Source organism: Salmo salar, chromosome 18, assembly GCF_965601325.2.
Source record: "Salmo salar chromosome 18, fSalSal1, whole genome shotgun sequence".
Lineage (NCBI taxonomy): Eukaryota > Metazoa > Chordata > Actinopteri > Salmoniformes > Salmonidae > Salmo > Salmo salar.
In genome coordinates, this window is record NC_138308.1 from 1,050,930 (window position 1) to 1,067,925 (window position 16,996).

A 16,996-nucleotide genomic window follows, 5' to 3' on the forward strand; every position below is an offset into this window, starting at 1 on the left:
GATCAGAGATACTAACAGAAGGAGAGATGTAGACAGAGAGAGAGGAGGGATCAGAGATACTAACAGAAGGAGAGATGAAGACAGAGAGAGAGGAGGGATCAGAGATACTAACAGAAGGAGAGGAGAGATGTAGACAGAGAGAGAGGAGGGATCAGAGATACTAACAGAAGGAGAGATGTAGACAGAGAGAGAGGAGGGATCAGAGATACTAACAGAAGGAGAGGAGAGATGTAGACAGAGAGAGAGGAGGGATCAGAGATACTAACAGAAGGAGAGATGTAGACAGAGAGAGAGGAGGGATCAGAGATACTAACAGAAGGAGAGATGTAGACAGAGAGAGAGGAGGGATCAGAGATACTAACAGAAGGAGAGATGTAGACAGAGAGAGAGGAGGGATCAGAGATACTAACAGAAGGAGAGGAGAGATGTAGACAGAGAGAGAGGAGGGATCAGAGATACTAACAGAAGGAGAGGAGAGATGTAGACAGAGAGAGAGGAGGGATCAGAGATACTAACAGAAGGAGAGGAGAGATGTAGACAGAGAGAGAGGAGGGATCAGAGATACTAACAGAAGGAGAGATGTAGACAGAGAGAGAGGAGGGATCAGAGATACTAACAGAAGGAGAGATGTAGACAGAGAGAGAGGAGGGATCAGAGATACTAACAGAAGGAGAGGAGAGATGTAGACAGAGAGAGAGGAGGGATCAGAGATACTAACAGAAGGAGAGATGTAGACAGAGAGAGAGGAGGGATCAGAGATACTAACAGAAGGAGAGATGTAGACAGAGAGAGAGGAGGGATCAGAGATACTAACAGAAGGAGAGGAGAGATGTAGACAGAGAGAGAGGAGGGATCAGAGATACTAACAGAAGGAGAGATGTAGACAGAGAGAGAGGAGGGATCAGAGATACTAACAGAAGGAGAGGAGAGATGTAGACAGAGAGAGAGGAGGGATCAGAGATACTAACAGAAGGAGAGGAGAGATGTAGACAGAGAGAGAGGAGGGATCAGAGATACTAACAGAAGGAGAGATGTAGACAGAGAGAGAGGAGGGATCAGAGATACTAACAGAAGGAGAGATGTAGACAGAGAGAGAGGAGGGATCAGAGATACTAACAGAAGGAGAGATGTAGACAGAGAGAGAGGAGGGATCAGAGATACTAACAGAAGGAGAGGAGAGATGAAGACAGAGAGAGAGGAGGGATCAGAGATACTAACAGAAGGAGAGGAGAGATGTAGACAGAGAGAGAGGAGGGATCAGAGATACTAACAGAAGGAGAGATGTAGACAGAGAGAGAGGAGGGATCAGAGATACTAACAGAAGGAGAGGAGAGATGTAGACAGAGAGAGAGGAGGGATCAGAGATACTAACAGAAGGAGAGATGTAGACAGAGAGAGAGGAGGGATCAGAGATACTAACAGAAGGAGAGATGTAGACAGAGAGAGAGGAGGGATCAGAGATACTAACAGAAGGAGAGATGTAGACAGAGAGAGAGGAGGGATCAGAGATACTAACAGAAGGAGAGGAGAGATGTAGACAGAGAGAGAGGAGGGATCAGAGATACTAACAGAAGGAGAGATGTAGACAGAGAGAGAGGAGGGATCAGAGATACTAACAGAAGGAGAGGAGAGATGTAGACAGAGAGAGAGGAGGGATCAGAGATACTAACAGAAGGAGAGGAGAGATGTAGACAGAGAGAGAGGAGGGATCAGAGATACTAACAGAAGGAGAGATGAAGACAGAGAGAGAGGAGGGATCAGAGATACTAACAGAAGGAGAGATGTAGACAGAGAGAGAGGAGGGATCAGAGATACTAACAGAAGGAGAGGAGAGATGTAGACAGAGAGAGAGGAGGGATCAGAGATACTAACAGAAGGAGAGGAGAGATGTAGACAGAGAGAGAGGAGGGATCAGAGATACTAACAGAAGGAGAGATGTAGACAGAGAGAGAGGAGGGATCAGAGATACTAACAGAAGGAGAGGAGAGATGTAGACAGAGAGAGAGGAGGGATCAGAGATACTAACAGAAGGAGAGATGTAGACAGAGAGAGAGGAGGGATCAGAGATACTAACAGAAGGAGAGGAGAGATGTAGACAGAGAGAGAGGAGGGATCAGAGATACTAACAGAAGGAGAGATGTAGACAGAGAGAGAGGAGGGATCAGAGATACTAACAGAAGGAGAGGAGAGATGTAGACAGAGAGAGAGGAGGGATCAGAGATACTAACAGAAGGAGAGGAGAGATGTAGACAGAGAGAGAGGAGGGATCAGAGATACTAACAGAAGGAGAGATGTAGACAGAGAGAGAGGAGGGATCAGAGATACTAACAGAAGGAGAGGAGAGATGTAGACAGAGAGAGAGGAGGGATCAGAGATACTAACAGAAGGAGAGGAGAGATGTAGACAGAGAGAGAGGAGGGATCAGAGATACTAACAGAAGGAGAGATGTAGACAGAGAGAGAGGAGGGATCAGAGATACTAACGAGGAGAGGAGAGATGTAGACAGAGAGAGAGGAGGGATCAGAGATACTAACAGAAGGAGAGATGTAGACAGAGAGAGAGGAGGGATCAGAGATACTAACAGAAGGAGAGGAGAGATGTAGACAGAGAGAGAGGAGGGATCAGAGATACTAACAGAAGGAGAGATGTAGACAGAGAGAGAGGAGGGATCAGAGATACTAACAGAAGGAGAGGAGAGATGTAGACAGAGAGAGAGGAGGGATCAGAGATACTAACAGAAGGAGGAGAGATGTAGACAGAGAGAGAGGAGGGATCAGAGATACTAACAGAAGGAGAGGAGAGATGTAGACAGAGAGAGAGGAGGGATCAGAGATACTAACAGAAGGAGAGATGTAGACAGAGAGAGAGGAGGGATCAGAGATACTAACAGAAGGAGAGATGTAGACAGAGAGAGAGGAGGGATCAGAGATACTAACAGAAGGAGAGGAGAGATGAAGACAGAGAGAGAGGAGGGATCAGAGATACTAACAGAAGGAGAGGAGAGATGTAGACAGAGAGAGAGGAGGGATCAGAGATACTAACAGAAGGAGAGGAGAGATGTAGACAGAGAGAGAGGAGGGATCAGAGATACTAACAGAAGGAGAGGAGAGATGTAGACAGAGAGAGAGGAGGGATCAGAGATACTAACAGAAGGAGAGATGTAGACAGAGAGAGAGGAGGGATCAGAGATACTAACAGAAGGAGAGGAGAGATGTAGACAGAGAGAGAGGAGGGATCAGAGATACTAACAGAAGGAGAGATGTAGACAGAGAGAGAGGAGGGATCAGAGATACTAACAGAAGGAGAGATGTAGACAGAGAGAGAGGAGGGATCAGAGATACTAACAGAAGGAGAGGAGAGATGAAGACAGAGAGAGAGGAGGGATCAGAGATACTAACAGAAGGAGAGGAGAGATGTAGACAGAGAGAGAGGAGGGATCAGAGATACTAACAGAAGGAGAGATGTAGACAGAGAGAGAGGAGGGATCAGAGATACTAACAGAAGGAGAGATGTAGACAGAGAGAGAGGAGGGATCAGAGATACTAACAGAAGGAGAGGAGAGATGTAGACAGAGAGAGAGGAGGGATCAGAGATACTAACAGAAGGAGAGATGTAGACAGAGAGAGAGGAGGGATCAGAGATACTAACAGAAGGAGAGATGTAGACAGAGAGAGAGGAGGGATCAGAGATACTAACAGAAGGAGAGGAGAGATGTAGACAGAGAGAGAGGAGGGATCAGAGATACTAACAGAAGGAGAGATGTAGACAGAGAGAGAGGAGGGATCAGAGATACTAACAGAAGGAGAGGAGAGATGTAGACAGAGAGAGAGGAGGGATCAGAGATACTAACAGAAGGAGAGATGTAGACAGAGAGAGAGGAGGGATCAGAGATACTAACAGAAGGAGAGGAGAGATGTAGACAGAGAGAGAGGAGGGATCAGAGATACTAACAGAAGGAGAGGAGAGATGTAGACAGAGAGAGAGGAGGGATCAGAGATACTAACAGAAGGAGAGGAGAGATGTAGACAGAGAGAGAGGAGGGATCAGAGATACTAACAGAAGGAGAGGAGAGATGTAGACAGAGAGAGAGGAGGGATCAGAGATACTAACAGAGGGAGGAGAGATGTAGACAGAGAGAGAGGAGGGATCAGAGATACTAACAGAAGGAGAGGAGAGATGTAGACAGAGAGAGAGGAGGGATCAGAGATACTAACAGAAGGAGAGGAGAGATGTAGACAGAGAGAGAGGAGGGATCAGAGATACTAACAGAAGGAGAGATGTAGACAGAGAGAGAGGAGGGATCAGAGATACTAACAGAAGGAGAGATGTAGACAGAGAGAGAGGAGGGATCAGAGATACTAACAGAAGGAGAGATGTAGACAGAGAGAGAGGAGGGATCAGAGATACTAACAGAAGGAGAGATGTAGACAGAGAGAGAGGAGGGATCAGAGATACTAACAGAAGGAGAGATGTAGACAGAGAGAGAGGAGGGATCAGAGATACTAACAGAAGGAGAGGAGAGATGTAGACAGAGAGAGAGGAGGGATCAGAGATACTAACAGAAGGAGAGGAGAGATGTAGACAGAGAGAGAGGAGGGATCAGAGATACTAACAGAAGGAGAGGAGAGATGTAGACAGAGAGAGAGGAGGGATCAGAGATACTAACAGAAGGAGAGATGTAGACAGAGAGAGAGGAGGGATCAGAGATACTAACAGAAGGAGAGATGTAGACAGAGAGAGAGGAGGGATCAGAGATACTAACAGAAGGAGAGGAGAGATGTAGACAGAGAGAGAGGAGGGATCAGAGATACTAACAGAAGGAGAGGAGAGATGTAGACAGAGAGAGAGGAGGGATCAGAGATACTAACAGAAGGAGAGATGTAGACAGAGAGAGAGGAGGGATCAGAGATACTAACAGAAGGAGAGGAGAGATGTAGACAGAGAGAGAGGAGGGATCAGAGATACTAACAGAAGGAGAGATGTAGACAGAGAGAGAGGAGGGATCAGAGATACTAACAGAAGGAGAGGAGAGATGTAGACAGAGAGAGAGGAGGGATCAGAGATACTAACAGAAGGAGAGATGTAGACAGAGAGAGAGGAGGGATCAGAGATACTAACAGAAGGAGAGGAGAGATGTAGACAGAGAGAGAGGAGGGATCAGAGATACTAACAGAAGGAGAGGAGAGATGTAGACAGAGAGAGAGGAGGGATCAGAGATACTAACAGAAGGAGAGATGTAGACAGAGAGAGAGGAGGGATCAGAGATACTAACAGAAGGGAGAGATGTAGACAGAGAGAGAGGAGGGATCAGAGATACTAACAGAAGGAGAGAGATGTAGACAGAGAGAGAGGAGGGATCAGAGATACTAACAGAGAGGAGAGATGTAGACAGAGAGAGAGGAGGGATCAGAGATACTAACAGAAGGAGAGGAGAGATGTAGACAGAGAGAGAGGAGGGATCAGAGATACTAACAGAAGGAGAGATGTAGACAGAGAGAGAGGAGGGATCAGAGATACTAACAGAAGGAGAGATGTAGACAGAGAGAGAGGAGGGATCAGAGATACTAACAGAAGGGAGAGATGTAGACAGAGAGAGAGGAGGGATCAGAGATACTAACAGAAGGAGAGATGTAGACAGAGAGAGAGGAGGGATCAGAGATACTAACAGAAGGAGAGGAGAGATGTAGACAGAGAGAGAGGAGGGATCAGAGATACTAACAGAAGGAGAGGAGAGATGTAGACAGAGAGAGAGGAGGGATCAGAGATACTAACAGAAGGAGAGGAGAGATGTAGACAGAGAGAGAGGAGGGATCAGAGATACTAACAGAAGGAGAGGAGAGATGTAGACAGAGAGAGAGGAGGGATCAGAGATACTAACAGAAGGAGAGATGTAGACAGAGAGAGAGGAGGGATCAGAGATACTAACAGAAGGAGAGATGTAGACAGAGAGAGAGGAGGGATCAGAGATACTAACAGAAGGAGAGGAGAGATGTAGACAGAGAGAGAGGAGGGATCAGAGATACTAACAGAAGAGAGGAGAGATGTAGACAGAGAGAGAGGAGGGATCAGAGATACTAACAGAAGGAGAGGAGAGATGTAGACAGAGAGAGAGGAGGGATCAGAGATACTAACAGAAGGAGAGATGTAGACAGAGAGAGAGGAGGGATCAGAGATACTAACAGAAGGAGAGATGTAGACAGAGAGAGAGGAGGGATCAGAGATACTAACAGAAGGAGAGGAGAGATGTAGACAGAGAGAGAGGAGGGATCAGAGATACTAACAGAAGGAGAGGAGAGATGTAGACAGAGAGAGAGGAGGGATCAGAGATACTAACAGAAGGAGAGATGTAGACAGAGAGAGAGGAGGGATCAGAGATACTAACAGAAGGAGAGATGTAGACAGAGAGAGAGGAGGGATCAGAGATACTAACAGAAGGAGAGGAGAGATGTAGACAGAGAGAGAGGAGGGATCAGAGATACTAACAGAAGGAGAGATGTAGACAGAGAGAGAGGAGGGATCAGAGATACTAACAGAAGGAGAGATGTAGACAGAGAGAGAGGAGGGATCAGAGATACTAACAGAAGGAGAGATGTAGACAGAGAGAGAGGAGGGATCAGAGATACTAACAGAAGGAGAGATGTAGACAGAGAGAGAGGAGGGATCAGAGATACTAACAGAAGGAGAGGAGAGATGTAGACAGAGAGAGAGGAGGGATCAGAGATACTAACAGAAGGAGAGATGTAGACAGAGAGAGAGGAGGGATCAGAGATACTAACAGAAGGAGAGGAGAGATGTAGACAGAGAGAGAGGAGGGATCAGAGATACTAACAGAAGGAGAGATGTAGACAGAGAGAGAGGAGGGATCAGAGATACTAACAGAAGGAGAGGAGAGATGTAGACAGAGAGAGAGGAGGGATCAGAGATACTAACAGAAGGAGAGATGTAGACAGAGAGAGAGGAGGGATCAGAGATACTAACAGAAGGAGAGGAGAGATGTAGACAGAGAGAGAGGAGGGATCAGAGATACTAACAGAAGGAGAGGAGAGATGTAGACAGAGAGAGAGGAGGGATCAGAGATACTAACAGAAGGAGAGATGTAGACAGAGAGAGAGGAGGGATCAGAGATACTAACAGAAGGAGAGATGTAGACAGAGAGAGAGGAGGGATCAGAGATACTAACAGAAGGAGAGGAGAGATGTAGACAGAGAGAGAGGAGGGATCAGAGATACTAACAGAAGGAGAGGAGAGATGTAGACAGAGAGAGAGGAGGGATCAGAGATACTAACAGAAGGAGAGATGTAGACAGAGAGAGAGGAGGGATCAGAGATACTAACAGAGAGGAGAGATGTAGACAGAGAGAGAGGAGGGATCAGAGATACTAACAGAAGAGAGGAGAGATGTAGACAGAGAGAGAGGAGGGATCAGAGATACTAACAGAAGGAGAGATGTAGACAGAGAGAGAGGAGGGATCAGAGATACTAACAGAAGGAGAGGAGAGATGTAGACAGAGAGAGAGGAGGGATCAGAGATACTAACAGAAGGAGAGGAGAGATGTAGACAGAGAGAGAGGAGGGATCAGAGATACTAACAGAAGGAGAGATGTAGACAGAGAGAGAGGAGGGATCAGAGATACTAACAGAAGGAGAGATGTAGACAGAGAGAGAGGAGGGATCAGAGATACTAACAGAAGGAGAGAGATGAAGACAGAGAGAGAGGAGGGATCAGAGATACTAACAGAAGGAGAGGAGAGATGTAGACAGAGAGAGAGGAGGGATCAGAGATACTAACAGAAGGAGAGGAGAGATGTAGACAGAGAGAGAGGAGGGATCAGAGATACTAACAGAAGGAGAGATGTAGACAGAGAGAGAGGAGGGATCAGAGATACTAACGAGGAGAGGAGAGATGTAGACAGAGAGAGAGGAGGGATCAGAGATACTAACAGAAGGAGAGATGTAGACAGAGAGAGAGGAGGGATCAGAGATACTAACAGAAGGAGAGATGTAGACAGAGAGAGAGGAGGGATCAGAGATACTAACAGAAGGAGAGGAGAGATGTAGACAGAGAGAGAGGAGGGATCAGAGATACTAACAGAAGGAGAGATGTAGACAGAGAGAGAGGAGGGATCAGAGATACTAACAGAAGGAGAGGAGAGATGTAGACAGAGAGAGAGGAGGGATCAGAGATACTAACAGAAGGAGAGATGTAGACAGAGAGAGAGGAGGGATCAGAGATACTAACAGAAGGAGGAGAGATGTAGACAGAGAGAGAGGAGGGATCAGAGATACTAACAGAAGGAGAGATGTAGACAGAGAGAGAGGAGGGATCAGAGATACTAACAGAAGGAGAGGAGAGATGTAGACAGAGAGAGAGGAGGGATCAGAGATACTAACAGAAGGAGAGATGTAGACAGAGAGAGAGGAGGGATCAGAGATACTAACAGAAGGAGAGGAGAGATGTAGACAGAGAGAGAGGAGGGATCAGAGATACTAACAGAAGGAGAGATGTAGACAGAGAGAGAGGAGGGATCAGAGATACTAACAGAAGGAGAGATGTAGACAGAGAGAGAGGAGGGATCAGAGATACTAACAGAAGGAGAGGAGAGATGTAGACAGAGAGAGAGGAGGGATCAGAGATACTAACAGAAGGAGAGGAGAGATGTAGACAGAGAGAGAGGAGGGATCAGAGATACTAACAGAAGGAGAGGAGAGATGTAGACAGAGAGAGAGGAGGGATCAGAGATACTAACAGAAGGAGAGATGTAGACAGAGAGAGAGGAGGGATCAGAGATACTAACAGAAGGAGAGGAGAGATGTAGACAGAGAGAGAGGAGGGATCAGAGATACTAACAGAAGGAGAGGAGAGATGTAGACAGAGAGAGAGGAGGGATCAGAGATACTAACAGAAGGAGAGGAGAGATGTAGACAGAGAGAGAGGAGGGATCAGAGATACTAACAGAAGGAGAGATGTAGACAGAGAGAGAGGAGGGATCAGAGATACTAACAGAAGGAGAGATGTAGACAGAGAGAGAGGAGGGATCAGAGATACTAACAGAAGGAGAGATGAGACAGAGAGAGAGGAGGGATCAGAGATACTAACAGAAGGAGAGATGTAGACAGAGAGAGAGGAGGGATCAGAGATACTAACAGAAGGAGAGGAGAGATGTAGACAGAGAGAGAGGAGGGATCAGAGATACTAACAGAAGGAGAGGAGAGATGTAGACAGAGAGAGAGGAGGGATCAGAGATACTAACAGAAGGAGAGGAGAGATGTAGACAGAGAGAGAGGAGGGATCAGAGATACTAACAGAAGGAGAGATGTAGACAGAGAGAGAGGAGGGATCAGAGATACTAACAGAAGGAGAGGAGAGATGTAGACAGAGAGAGAGGAGGGATCAGAGATACTAACAGAGAGAGGAGAGATGTAGACAGAGAGAGAGGAGGGATCAGAGATACTAACAGAAGGAGAGGAGAGATGTAGACAGAGAGAGAGGAGGGATCAGAGATACTAACAGAAGGAGAGGAGAGATGTAGACAGAGAGAGAGGAGGGATCAGAGATACTAACAGAAGGAGAGGAGAGATGTAGACAGAGAGAGAGGAGGGATCAGAGATACTAACAGAAGGAGAGATGTAGACAGAGAGAGAGGAGGGATCAGAGATACTAACAGAAGGAGAGGAGAGATGTAGACAGAGAGAGAGGAGGGATCAGAGATACTAACAGAAGGAGAGATGAAGACAGAGAGAGAGGAGGGATCAGAGATACTAACAGAAGGAGAGGAGAGATGTAGACAGAGAGAGAGGAGGGATCAGAGATACTAACAGAAGGAGAGATGTAGACAGAGAGAGAGGAGGGATCAGAGATACTAACAGAAGGAGAGATGTAGACAGAGAGAGAGGAGGGATCAGAGATACTAACAGAAGGAGAGGAGAGATGTAGACAGAGAGAGAGGAGGGATCAGAGATACTAACAGAAGGAGAGGAGAGATGTAGACAGAGAGAGAGGAGGGATCAGAGATACTAACAGAAGGAGAGGAGAGATGTAGACAGAGAGAGAGGAGGGATCAGAGATACTAACAGAAGGAGAGATGTAGACAGAGAGAGAGGAGGGATCAGAGATACTAACAGAAGGAGAGGAGAGATGTAGACAGAGAGAGAGGAGGGATCAGAGATACTAACAGAAGGAGAGATGTAGACAGAGAGAGAGGAGGGATCAGAGATACTAACAGAAGGAGAGATGTAGACAGAGAGAGAGGAGGGATCAGAGATACTAACAGAAGGAGAGATGTAGACAGAGAGAGAGGAGGGATCAGAGATACTAACAGAAGGAGAGATGTAGACAGAGAGAGAGGAGGGATCAGAGATACTAACAGAAGGAGAGGAGAGATGTAGACAGAGAGAGAGGAGGGATCAGAGATACTAACAGAAGGAGAGATGTAGACAGAGAGAGAGGAGGGATCAGAGATACTAACAGAAGGAGAGGAGAGATGTAGACAGAGAGAGAGGAGGGATCAGAGATACTAACAGAAGGAGAGATGTAGACAGAGAGAGAGGAGGGATCAGAGATACTAACAGAAGGAGAGATGTAGACAGAGAGAGAGGAGGGATCAGAGATACTAACAGAAGGAGAGATGTAGACAGAGAGAGAGGAGGGATCAGAGATACTAACAGAAGGAGAGGATGTAGACAGAGAGAGAGGAGGGATCAGAGATACTAACAGAAGGAGAGATGTAGACAGAGAGAGAGGAGGGATCAGAGATACTAACAGAAGGAGAGATGTAGACAGAGAGAGAGGAGGGATCAGAGATACTAACAGAAGGAGAGGAGAGATGTAGACAGAGAGAGAGGAGGGATCAGAGATACTAACAGAAGGAGAGGAGAGATGTAGACAGAGAGAGAGGAGGGATCAGAGATACTAACAGAAGGAGAGATGTAGACAGAGAGAGAGGAGGGATCAGAGATACTAACAGAAGGAGAGGAGAGATGTAGACAGAGAGAGAGGAGGGATCAGAGATACTAACAGAAGGAGAGGAGAGATGTAGACAGAGAGAGAGGAGGGATCAGAGATACTAACAGAAGGAGAGGAGAGATGTAGACAGAGAGAGAGGAGGGATCAGAGATACTAACAGAAGGAGAGATGTAGACAGAGAGAGAGGAGGGATCAGAGATACTAACAGAAGGAGAGATGTAGACAGAGAGAGAGGAGGGATCAGAGATACTAACAGAAGGAGAGGAGAGATGTAGACAGAGAGAGAGGAGGGATCAGAGATACTAACAGAAGGAGAGGAGAGATGAAGACAGAGAGAGAGGAGGGATCAGAGATACTAACAGAAGGAGAGGAGAGATGTAGACAGAGAGAGAGGAGGGATCAGAGATACTAACAGAAGGAGAGATGTAGACAGAGAGAGAGGAGGGATCAGAGATACTAACAGAAGGAGAGATGTAGACAGAGAGAGAGGAGGGATCAGAGATACTAACAGAAGGAGAGATGTAGACAGAGAGAGAGGAGGGATCAGAGATACTAACAGAAGGAGAGATGTAGACAGAGAGAGAGGAGGGATCAGAGATACTAACAGAAGGAGAGGAGAGATGTAGACAGAGAGAGAGGAGGGATCAGAGATACTAACAGAAGGAGAGATGAAGACAGAGAGAGAGGAGGGATCAGAGATACTAACAGAAGGAGAGATGTAGACAGAGAGAGAGGAGGGATCAGAGATACTAACAGAAGGAGAGATGTAGACAGAGAGACAGGAGGGATCAGAGATACTTACGGAAGAAGTCTTTCTTTGTGAGGTTCTTGGCACATAAGACTAGAAACACAGAACAGACAGTCAGTCAACCAAACAGATGTCACTACAGACAGCCTGACAGCCAATCAGATCAGTGATTAGGCTGCTGTAAGCCAATCAACGGATGTCTCTTCACCTCCCCACAGCTTCATCTCCCTCCCTTTCTCTCCCACAGCCTCTCTCTCTCTCTCCTCCTCCCCACAGCTTCTCTCCCTCTCTCTCTCCTCCCCACAGCTTCTCTCTCTCTCCTCCTCCCCACAGCTTCTCTCTCTCTCCTCCTCCCCACAGCTTCTCTCTCTCTCCTCCTCCTCCCCACAGCTTCTCTCTCTCCTCCTCCTCCCCACAGCTTCTCTCTCTCCTCCTCCTCCCCACAGCTTCTCTCCCTCTCTCTCTCCTCCTCCCCACAGCTTCTCTCTCTCTCTCCTCCTCCCCACAGCTTCTCTCTCTCTCTCTCTCCTCCTCCCCACAGCCTCTCTCTCTCTCTCCTCCTCCCCACAGCTTCTCTCTCTCTCTCTCCTCCCCACAGCTTCTCTCTCCCCTCCTCCCCACAGCTTCTCTCTCTCTCCTCCTCCTCCTCCCACAGCTTCTCTCGCTCTCCTCCTCCTCCTCCCCACAGCTTCTCTCTCTCTCTCCTCCCCACAGCTTCTCTCTCTCCTCCTCCCCACAGCTTCTCTCTCTCTCTCTCTCCTCCTCCCACAGCTCTCTCTCTCACAGCCTCTCTCTCCTCCTCCCACAGCCTCTCTCTCTCTCTCCTCCTCCCACAGCCTCTCTCTCTCTCTCCTCCTCCCACAGCCTCTCTCTCTCTCCTCCTCCCACAGCCTCTCTCTCTCTCTCCTCCTCCCACAGCTTCTCTCTCTCCTCCTCCTCCCCACAGCTTCCCTCTTCATCTCCCTCCCTTTCTCTCCCACAGCCTCTCTCTCTCTCTCCTCCCCACAGCTTCTCTCTCTCTCCTCCTCCCCACAGCTTCTCTCGCTCTCCTCCTCCTCCTCCCCACAGCTTCTCTCTCTCTCTCCTCCCCACAGCTTCTCTCTCTCTCTCCTCCCCACAGCTTCTCTCTCTCCTCCTCCCCACAGCTTCTCTCTCTCTCCTCCTCCTCCTCCCCACAGCTTCTCTCGCTCTCCTCCTCCTCCTCCCCACAGCTTCTCTCTCTCCTCCTCCTCCCCACAGCTTCTCTCTCTCTCTCCTCCCCACAGCTTCTCTCTCTCTCTCTCTCTCTCCTCCTCCCACAGCCTCTCTCTCTCTCTCTCCTCCTCCCACAGCCTCTCTCTCTCTCTCCCCCTAACACAGCCTCTCTCTCCTCCTAACACAGCCTCTCTCTCTCCTCCTCCCACAGCCTCTCTCTCTCTCTCCTCCTCCCACAGCCTCTCTCTCTCTCTCCTCCTCCCACAGCCTCTCTCTCTCTCTCCTCCTCCCACAGCTTCTCTCTCTCTCTCCTCCTCCCACAGCCTCTCTCTCTCCTCCTCCTCCCCACAGCTTCTCTCTCTCTCTCCTCCTCCCCACAGCTTCTCTCTCTCTCTCTCTCCTCCTCCCCACAGATTCTCTCTCTCTCTCTCTCTCTCTCCTCCTCCCCACAGATTCTCTCTCTCTCTCTCTCTCTCTCTCTCTCTCTCCTCCCCACAGCTTCTCTCTCTCTCTCTCCTCCTCCCCACAGCTTCTCTCTCTCTCTCCTCCTCCCCACAGCTTCTCTCTCTCTCTCTCCTCCTCCCCACAGCTTCTCTCTCTCTCTCTTCCTCCCCACAGCTTCTCTCTCTCTCTCTCTCTCTCCTCCTCCCCACAGCTTCTCTCTCTCTCTCTCTCTCTCCTCCTCCCCACAGCTTCTCTCCCTCTCTCTCTCCTCCTCCCCACAGCTTCTCTCTCTCTCTCTCCTCCTCCCCACAGCTTCTCTCTCTCTCTCTCCTCCTCCCCACAGCTTCTCTCTCTCTCTCTCTCTCCTCCTCCCCACAGCTTCTCTCCCTCTCTCTCCTCCTCCCCACAGCTTCTCTCTCTCTCTCTCCTCCTCCCCACAGCTTCTCTCCCTTTCTCTCTCCTCCTCCCCACAGCTTCTCTCTCTCTCTCTCCTCCTCCCCACAGCTTCTCTCTCTCTCTCTCCTCCTGCCACAGCTTCTCTCCCTCTCTCTCTCCTCCTCCCACAGCTCCTCTCCCTCTCTCTCTCCTCCCCACAGCTTCTCTCCCTCTCTCTCTCTCCTCCTCCCCACAGCTTCTCTCCCTCTCTCTCTCCTCCTCCCCACAGCTTCTCTCTCTCTCCTCCTCCCACAGCTTCTCTCTCTCTCCTCCTCCCACAGCTTCTCTCTCCTCCTCCTCCTCCCCACAGCTTCTCTCTCTCTCCTCCTCCTCCTCCCCACAGCTTCTCTCGCTCTCCTCCTCCTCCTCCCCACAGCTTCTCTCTCTCTCTCCTCCCCACAGCTTCTCTCTCTCCTCCTCCCACAGCCTCTCTCTCTCTCTCTCTCTCTCCTCCTCCCCACAGCTTCTCTCTCTCCTCCTCCCACAGCCTCTCTCTCTCTCTCTCTCTCCTCCTCCCCACAGCTTCTCTCTCTCCTCCTCCCACAGCCTCTCTCTCTCTCTCTCTCTCTCTCCTCCTCCCCACAGCTTCTCTCTCTCTCTCCTTCCCCTTTTCTCCCCACAGCTTCTCTCCCTCTCTCTCTCCTCCTCCCCACAGCTTCTCTCCCTCTCTCTCTCCTCCTCCCCACAGCTTCTCTCCCTCCTCCTCCCCACAGCTTCTCTCCCTCTCTCTCTCCTCCTCCCCACAGCTTCTCTCTCTCTCCTCCTCCCCACAGCCTCTCTCTCTCTCTCTCCTCCTCCCACAGCCTCTCTCTCTCTCCCTCCTCCTACCACAGCCTCTCTCTCTCTCTCCTCCTCCCACAGCCTCTCTCTCTCTCTCCTCCTCCCACAGCCTCTCTCTCTCTCTCCTCCTCCCACAGCTTCTCTCTCTCTCTCTCCTCCTCCCACAGCTTCTCTCTCTCTCTCTCCTCCTCCCACAGCCTCTCTCTCTCTCTCTCCTCCTCCCACAGCCTCTCTCTCTCTCTCCTCCTCCCACAGCCTCTCTCTCTCTCTCCTCCTCCCACAGCCTCTCTCTCTCTCTCCTCCTCCCACAGCCTCTCTCTCTCTCCTCCTCCCACAGCATCTCTCTCTCTCTCTCCTCCTCCCACAGCCTCTCTCTCTCTCTCTCCTCCTCCCACAGCCTCTCTCTCTCTCTCCTCCTCCCACAGCCTCTCTCTCTCTCTCCTCCTCCCACAGCCTCTCTCTCTCTCTCCTCCTCCCACAGCCTCTCTCTCTCTCTCTCTCTCTCTCTCTCTCTCCTCCTCCCCACAGCTTCTCTCCCTCCTCCTCCTCCTCCTCCCACAGCTTCTCTCCCTCTCTCTTTCTCTCTCTCTCTCTCTCTCTCTCTCTCTCCTCCTCCCCACAGCTTCTCTCCCTCCTCCTCCTCCTCCTCCCACAGCTTCTCTCCCTCTCTCTCTCTCTCTCTCTCTCTCTCTCTCTCTCTCTCCTCCTCCCCACAGCTTCTCTCCCTCCTCCTCCTCCTCCTCCCACAGCTTCTCTCCCTCTCTCTTTCTCTCTCTCTCTCTCTCTCTCTCTCTCCTCCTCCCCACAGCTTCTCTCCCTCCTCCTCCTCCTCCTCCCACAGCTTCTCTCCCTCTCTCTTTCTCTCTCTCTCTCTCTCTCTCCTCCTCCCACAGCCTCTCTCACTCTCTCCTCCTCCCACAGCCTCTCTCTCTCTCTCCTCCTCCCACAGCCTCTCTCTCTCTCTCCTCCTCCCACAGCCTCTCTCTCTCTCTCCTCCTCCCACAGCCTCTCTCTCTCTCCTCCTCCCACAGCCTCTCTCTCTCTCTCTCCTCCTCCCACAGCCTCTCTCTCTCTCTCTCCTCCTCCCACAGCCTCTCTCTCTCCTCCTCCCACAGCCTCTCTCTCTCCTCCTCCCACAGCCTCTCTCTCTCCTCCTCCCACAGCCTCTCTCTCTCTCCTCCTCCCACAGCCTCTCTCTCTCTCTCTCTCTCTCTCTCTCTCTCCTCCTCCCCACAGCTTCTCTCCCTCCTCTTCCTCCTCCTCCCACAGCTTCTCTCCCTCTCTCTTTCTCTCTCTCTCTCTCTCTCTCTCTCTCTCCTCCTCCCCACAGCTTCTCTCCCTCTCTCTCTCCTCCTCCCCACAGCTTCTCTCTCTCTCCCTCTCTCTCCTCCTCCCCACAGCTTCTCTCAGCATCTATCCTGCGTACGTGTGTAGCGTATTTCAGTGTGTGTCTGTGGTGACCTGGGCTCATTGAGAGTATTAAACGGTCTCTTGCTCTCTGGCCAAGTTATCCTGACAACATTGTGTATTGATTCCTTGTGTTACTATTTTGATATTTCTTCTCTCTCTGCATTGTGGGTAAAGGGCCCTTAAGTAAGCATTTCACTGTTATGCTTCGATAAACAACAGGTGTAGGCTGTTTTATTTTAACACACACAGCTGGAACAATGGCTGTTACTGTAGTAGTTAACGGTAGCCATGCAGACTGGCCGGGCCTCTATTCAGACTGGCTGGGCCTCTCTATTCAGACTGGCCGGGCCTCTATTCAGACTGGCTGGGACTCTCTATTCAGACTGGCTGGCGCTCTATTCATGTAGTAGTTAACGGTAGCCATGCAGACTGGCTGGGCCTCTATTCAGACTGGCTGGGCCTCTATTCATGTAGTAGTTAACGGTAGCCATGCAGACTGGCTGGGCCTCTATTCAGACTGGCTGGGCCTCTATTCATGTAGTAGTTAACGGTAGCCATGCAGACTGGCTGGGCCTCTATTCATGTAGTAGTTAACGGTAGCCATGCAGACTGGCTGGGCCTCTATTCAGACTGCTGGGCCTCTATTCATGTAGTAGTTAACGGTAGCCATGCAGACTGGCCGGGCCTCTATTCAGACTGGCTGGGCCTCTATTCGTGTAGTAGACTGGCTGGGCCTCTATTCATGTAGTAGTTAACGGCAGCCATGCAGACTGGCTGGGCCTCTATTCATGCAGTAGTTAACAGTAGCCATGCAGACTGGCTGGGCCTCTATTCATGTAGTAGTTAACGGTAGCCATGCAGACTGGCTGGGCCTCTATTCAGCTGGCTGGGCTATTCATGTAGTAGTTAACGGCAGCCATGCAGACTGGCCGGGCCTCTATTCAGACTGGCTGGGCCTCTATTTGTGTAGTAGACTGGCTGGGCCTCTATTCGTGTAGTAGTTAACAGTAGCTATGCAGACTG

General features: G+C 49.7%; 1 protein-coding gene across 7 annotated transcripts in view; it reads right to left on the bottom strand.

Annotated features, from left to right (window-relative positions):
• smurf1 (SMAD specific E3 ubiquitin protein ligase 1) overlaps nt 1-16,996 on the bottom strand; it is an 81,440-nt gene that overhangs the window by 60,418 nt on the left and 4,026 nt on the right. For all 7 annotated transcript variants that reach the window (XM_082964654.1, XM_082964652.1, XM_082964655.1 and 4 more), the window contains exon 2: nt 11,765-11,803. In XM_082964654.1, the coding sequence (XP_082820780.1) occupies nt 11,765-11,803 (39 nt within the window). The remainder of the gene's footprint in view (nt 1-11,764; nt 11,804-16,996) is intronic.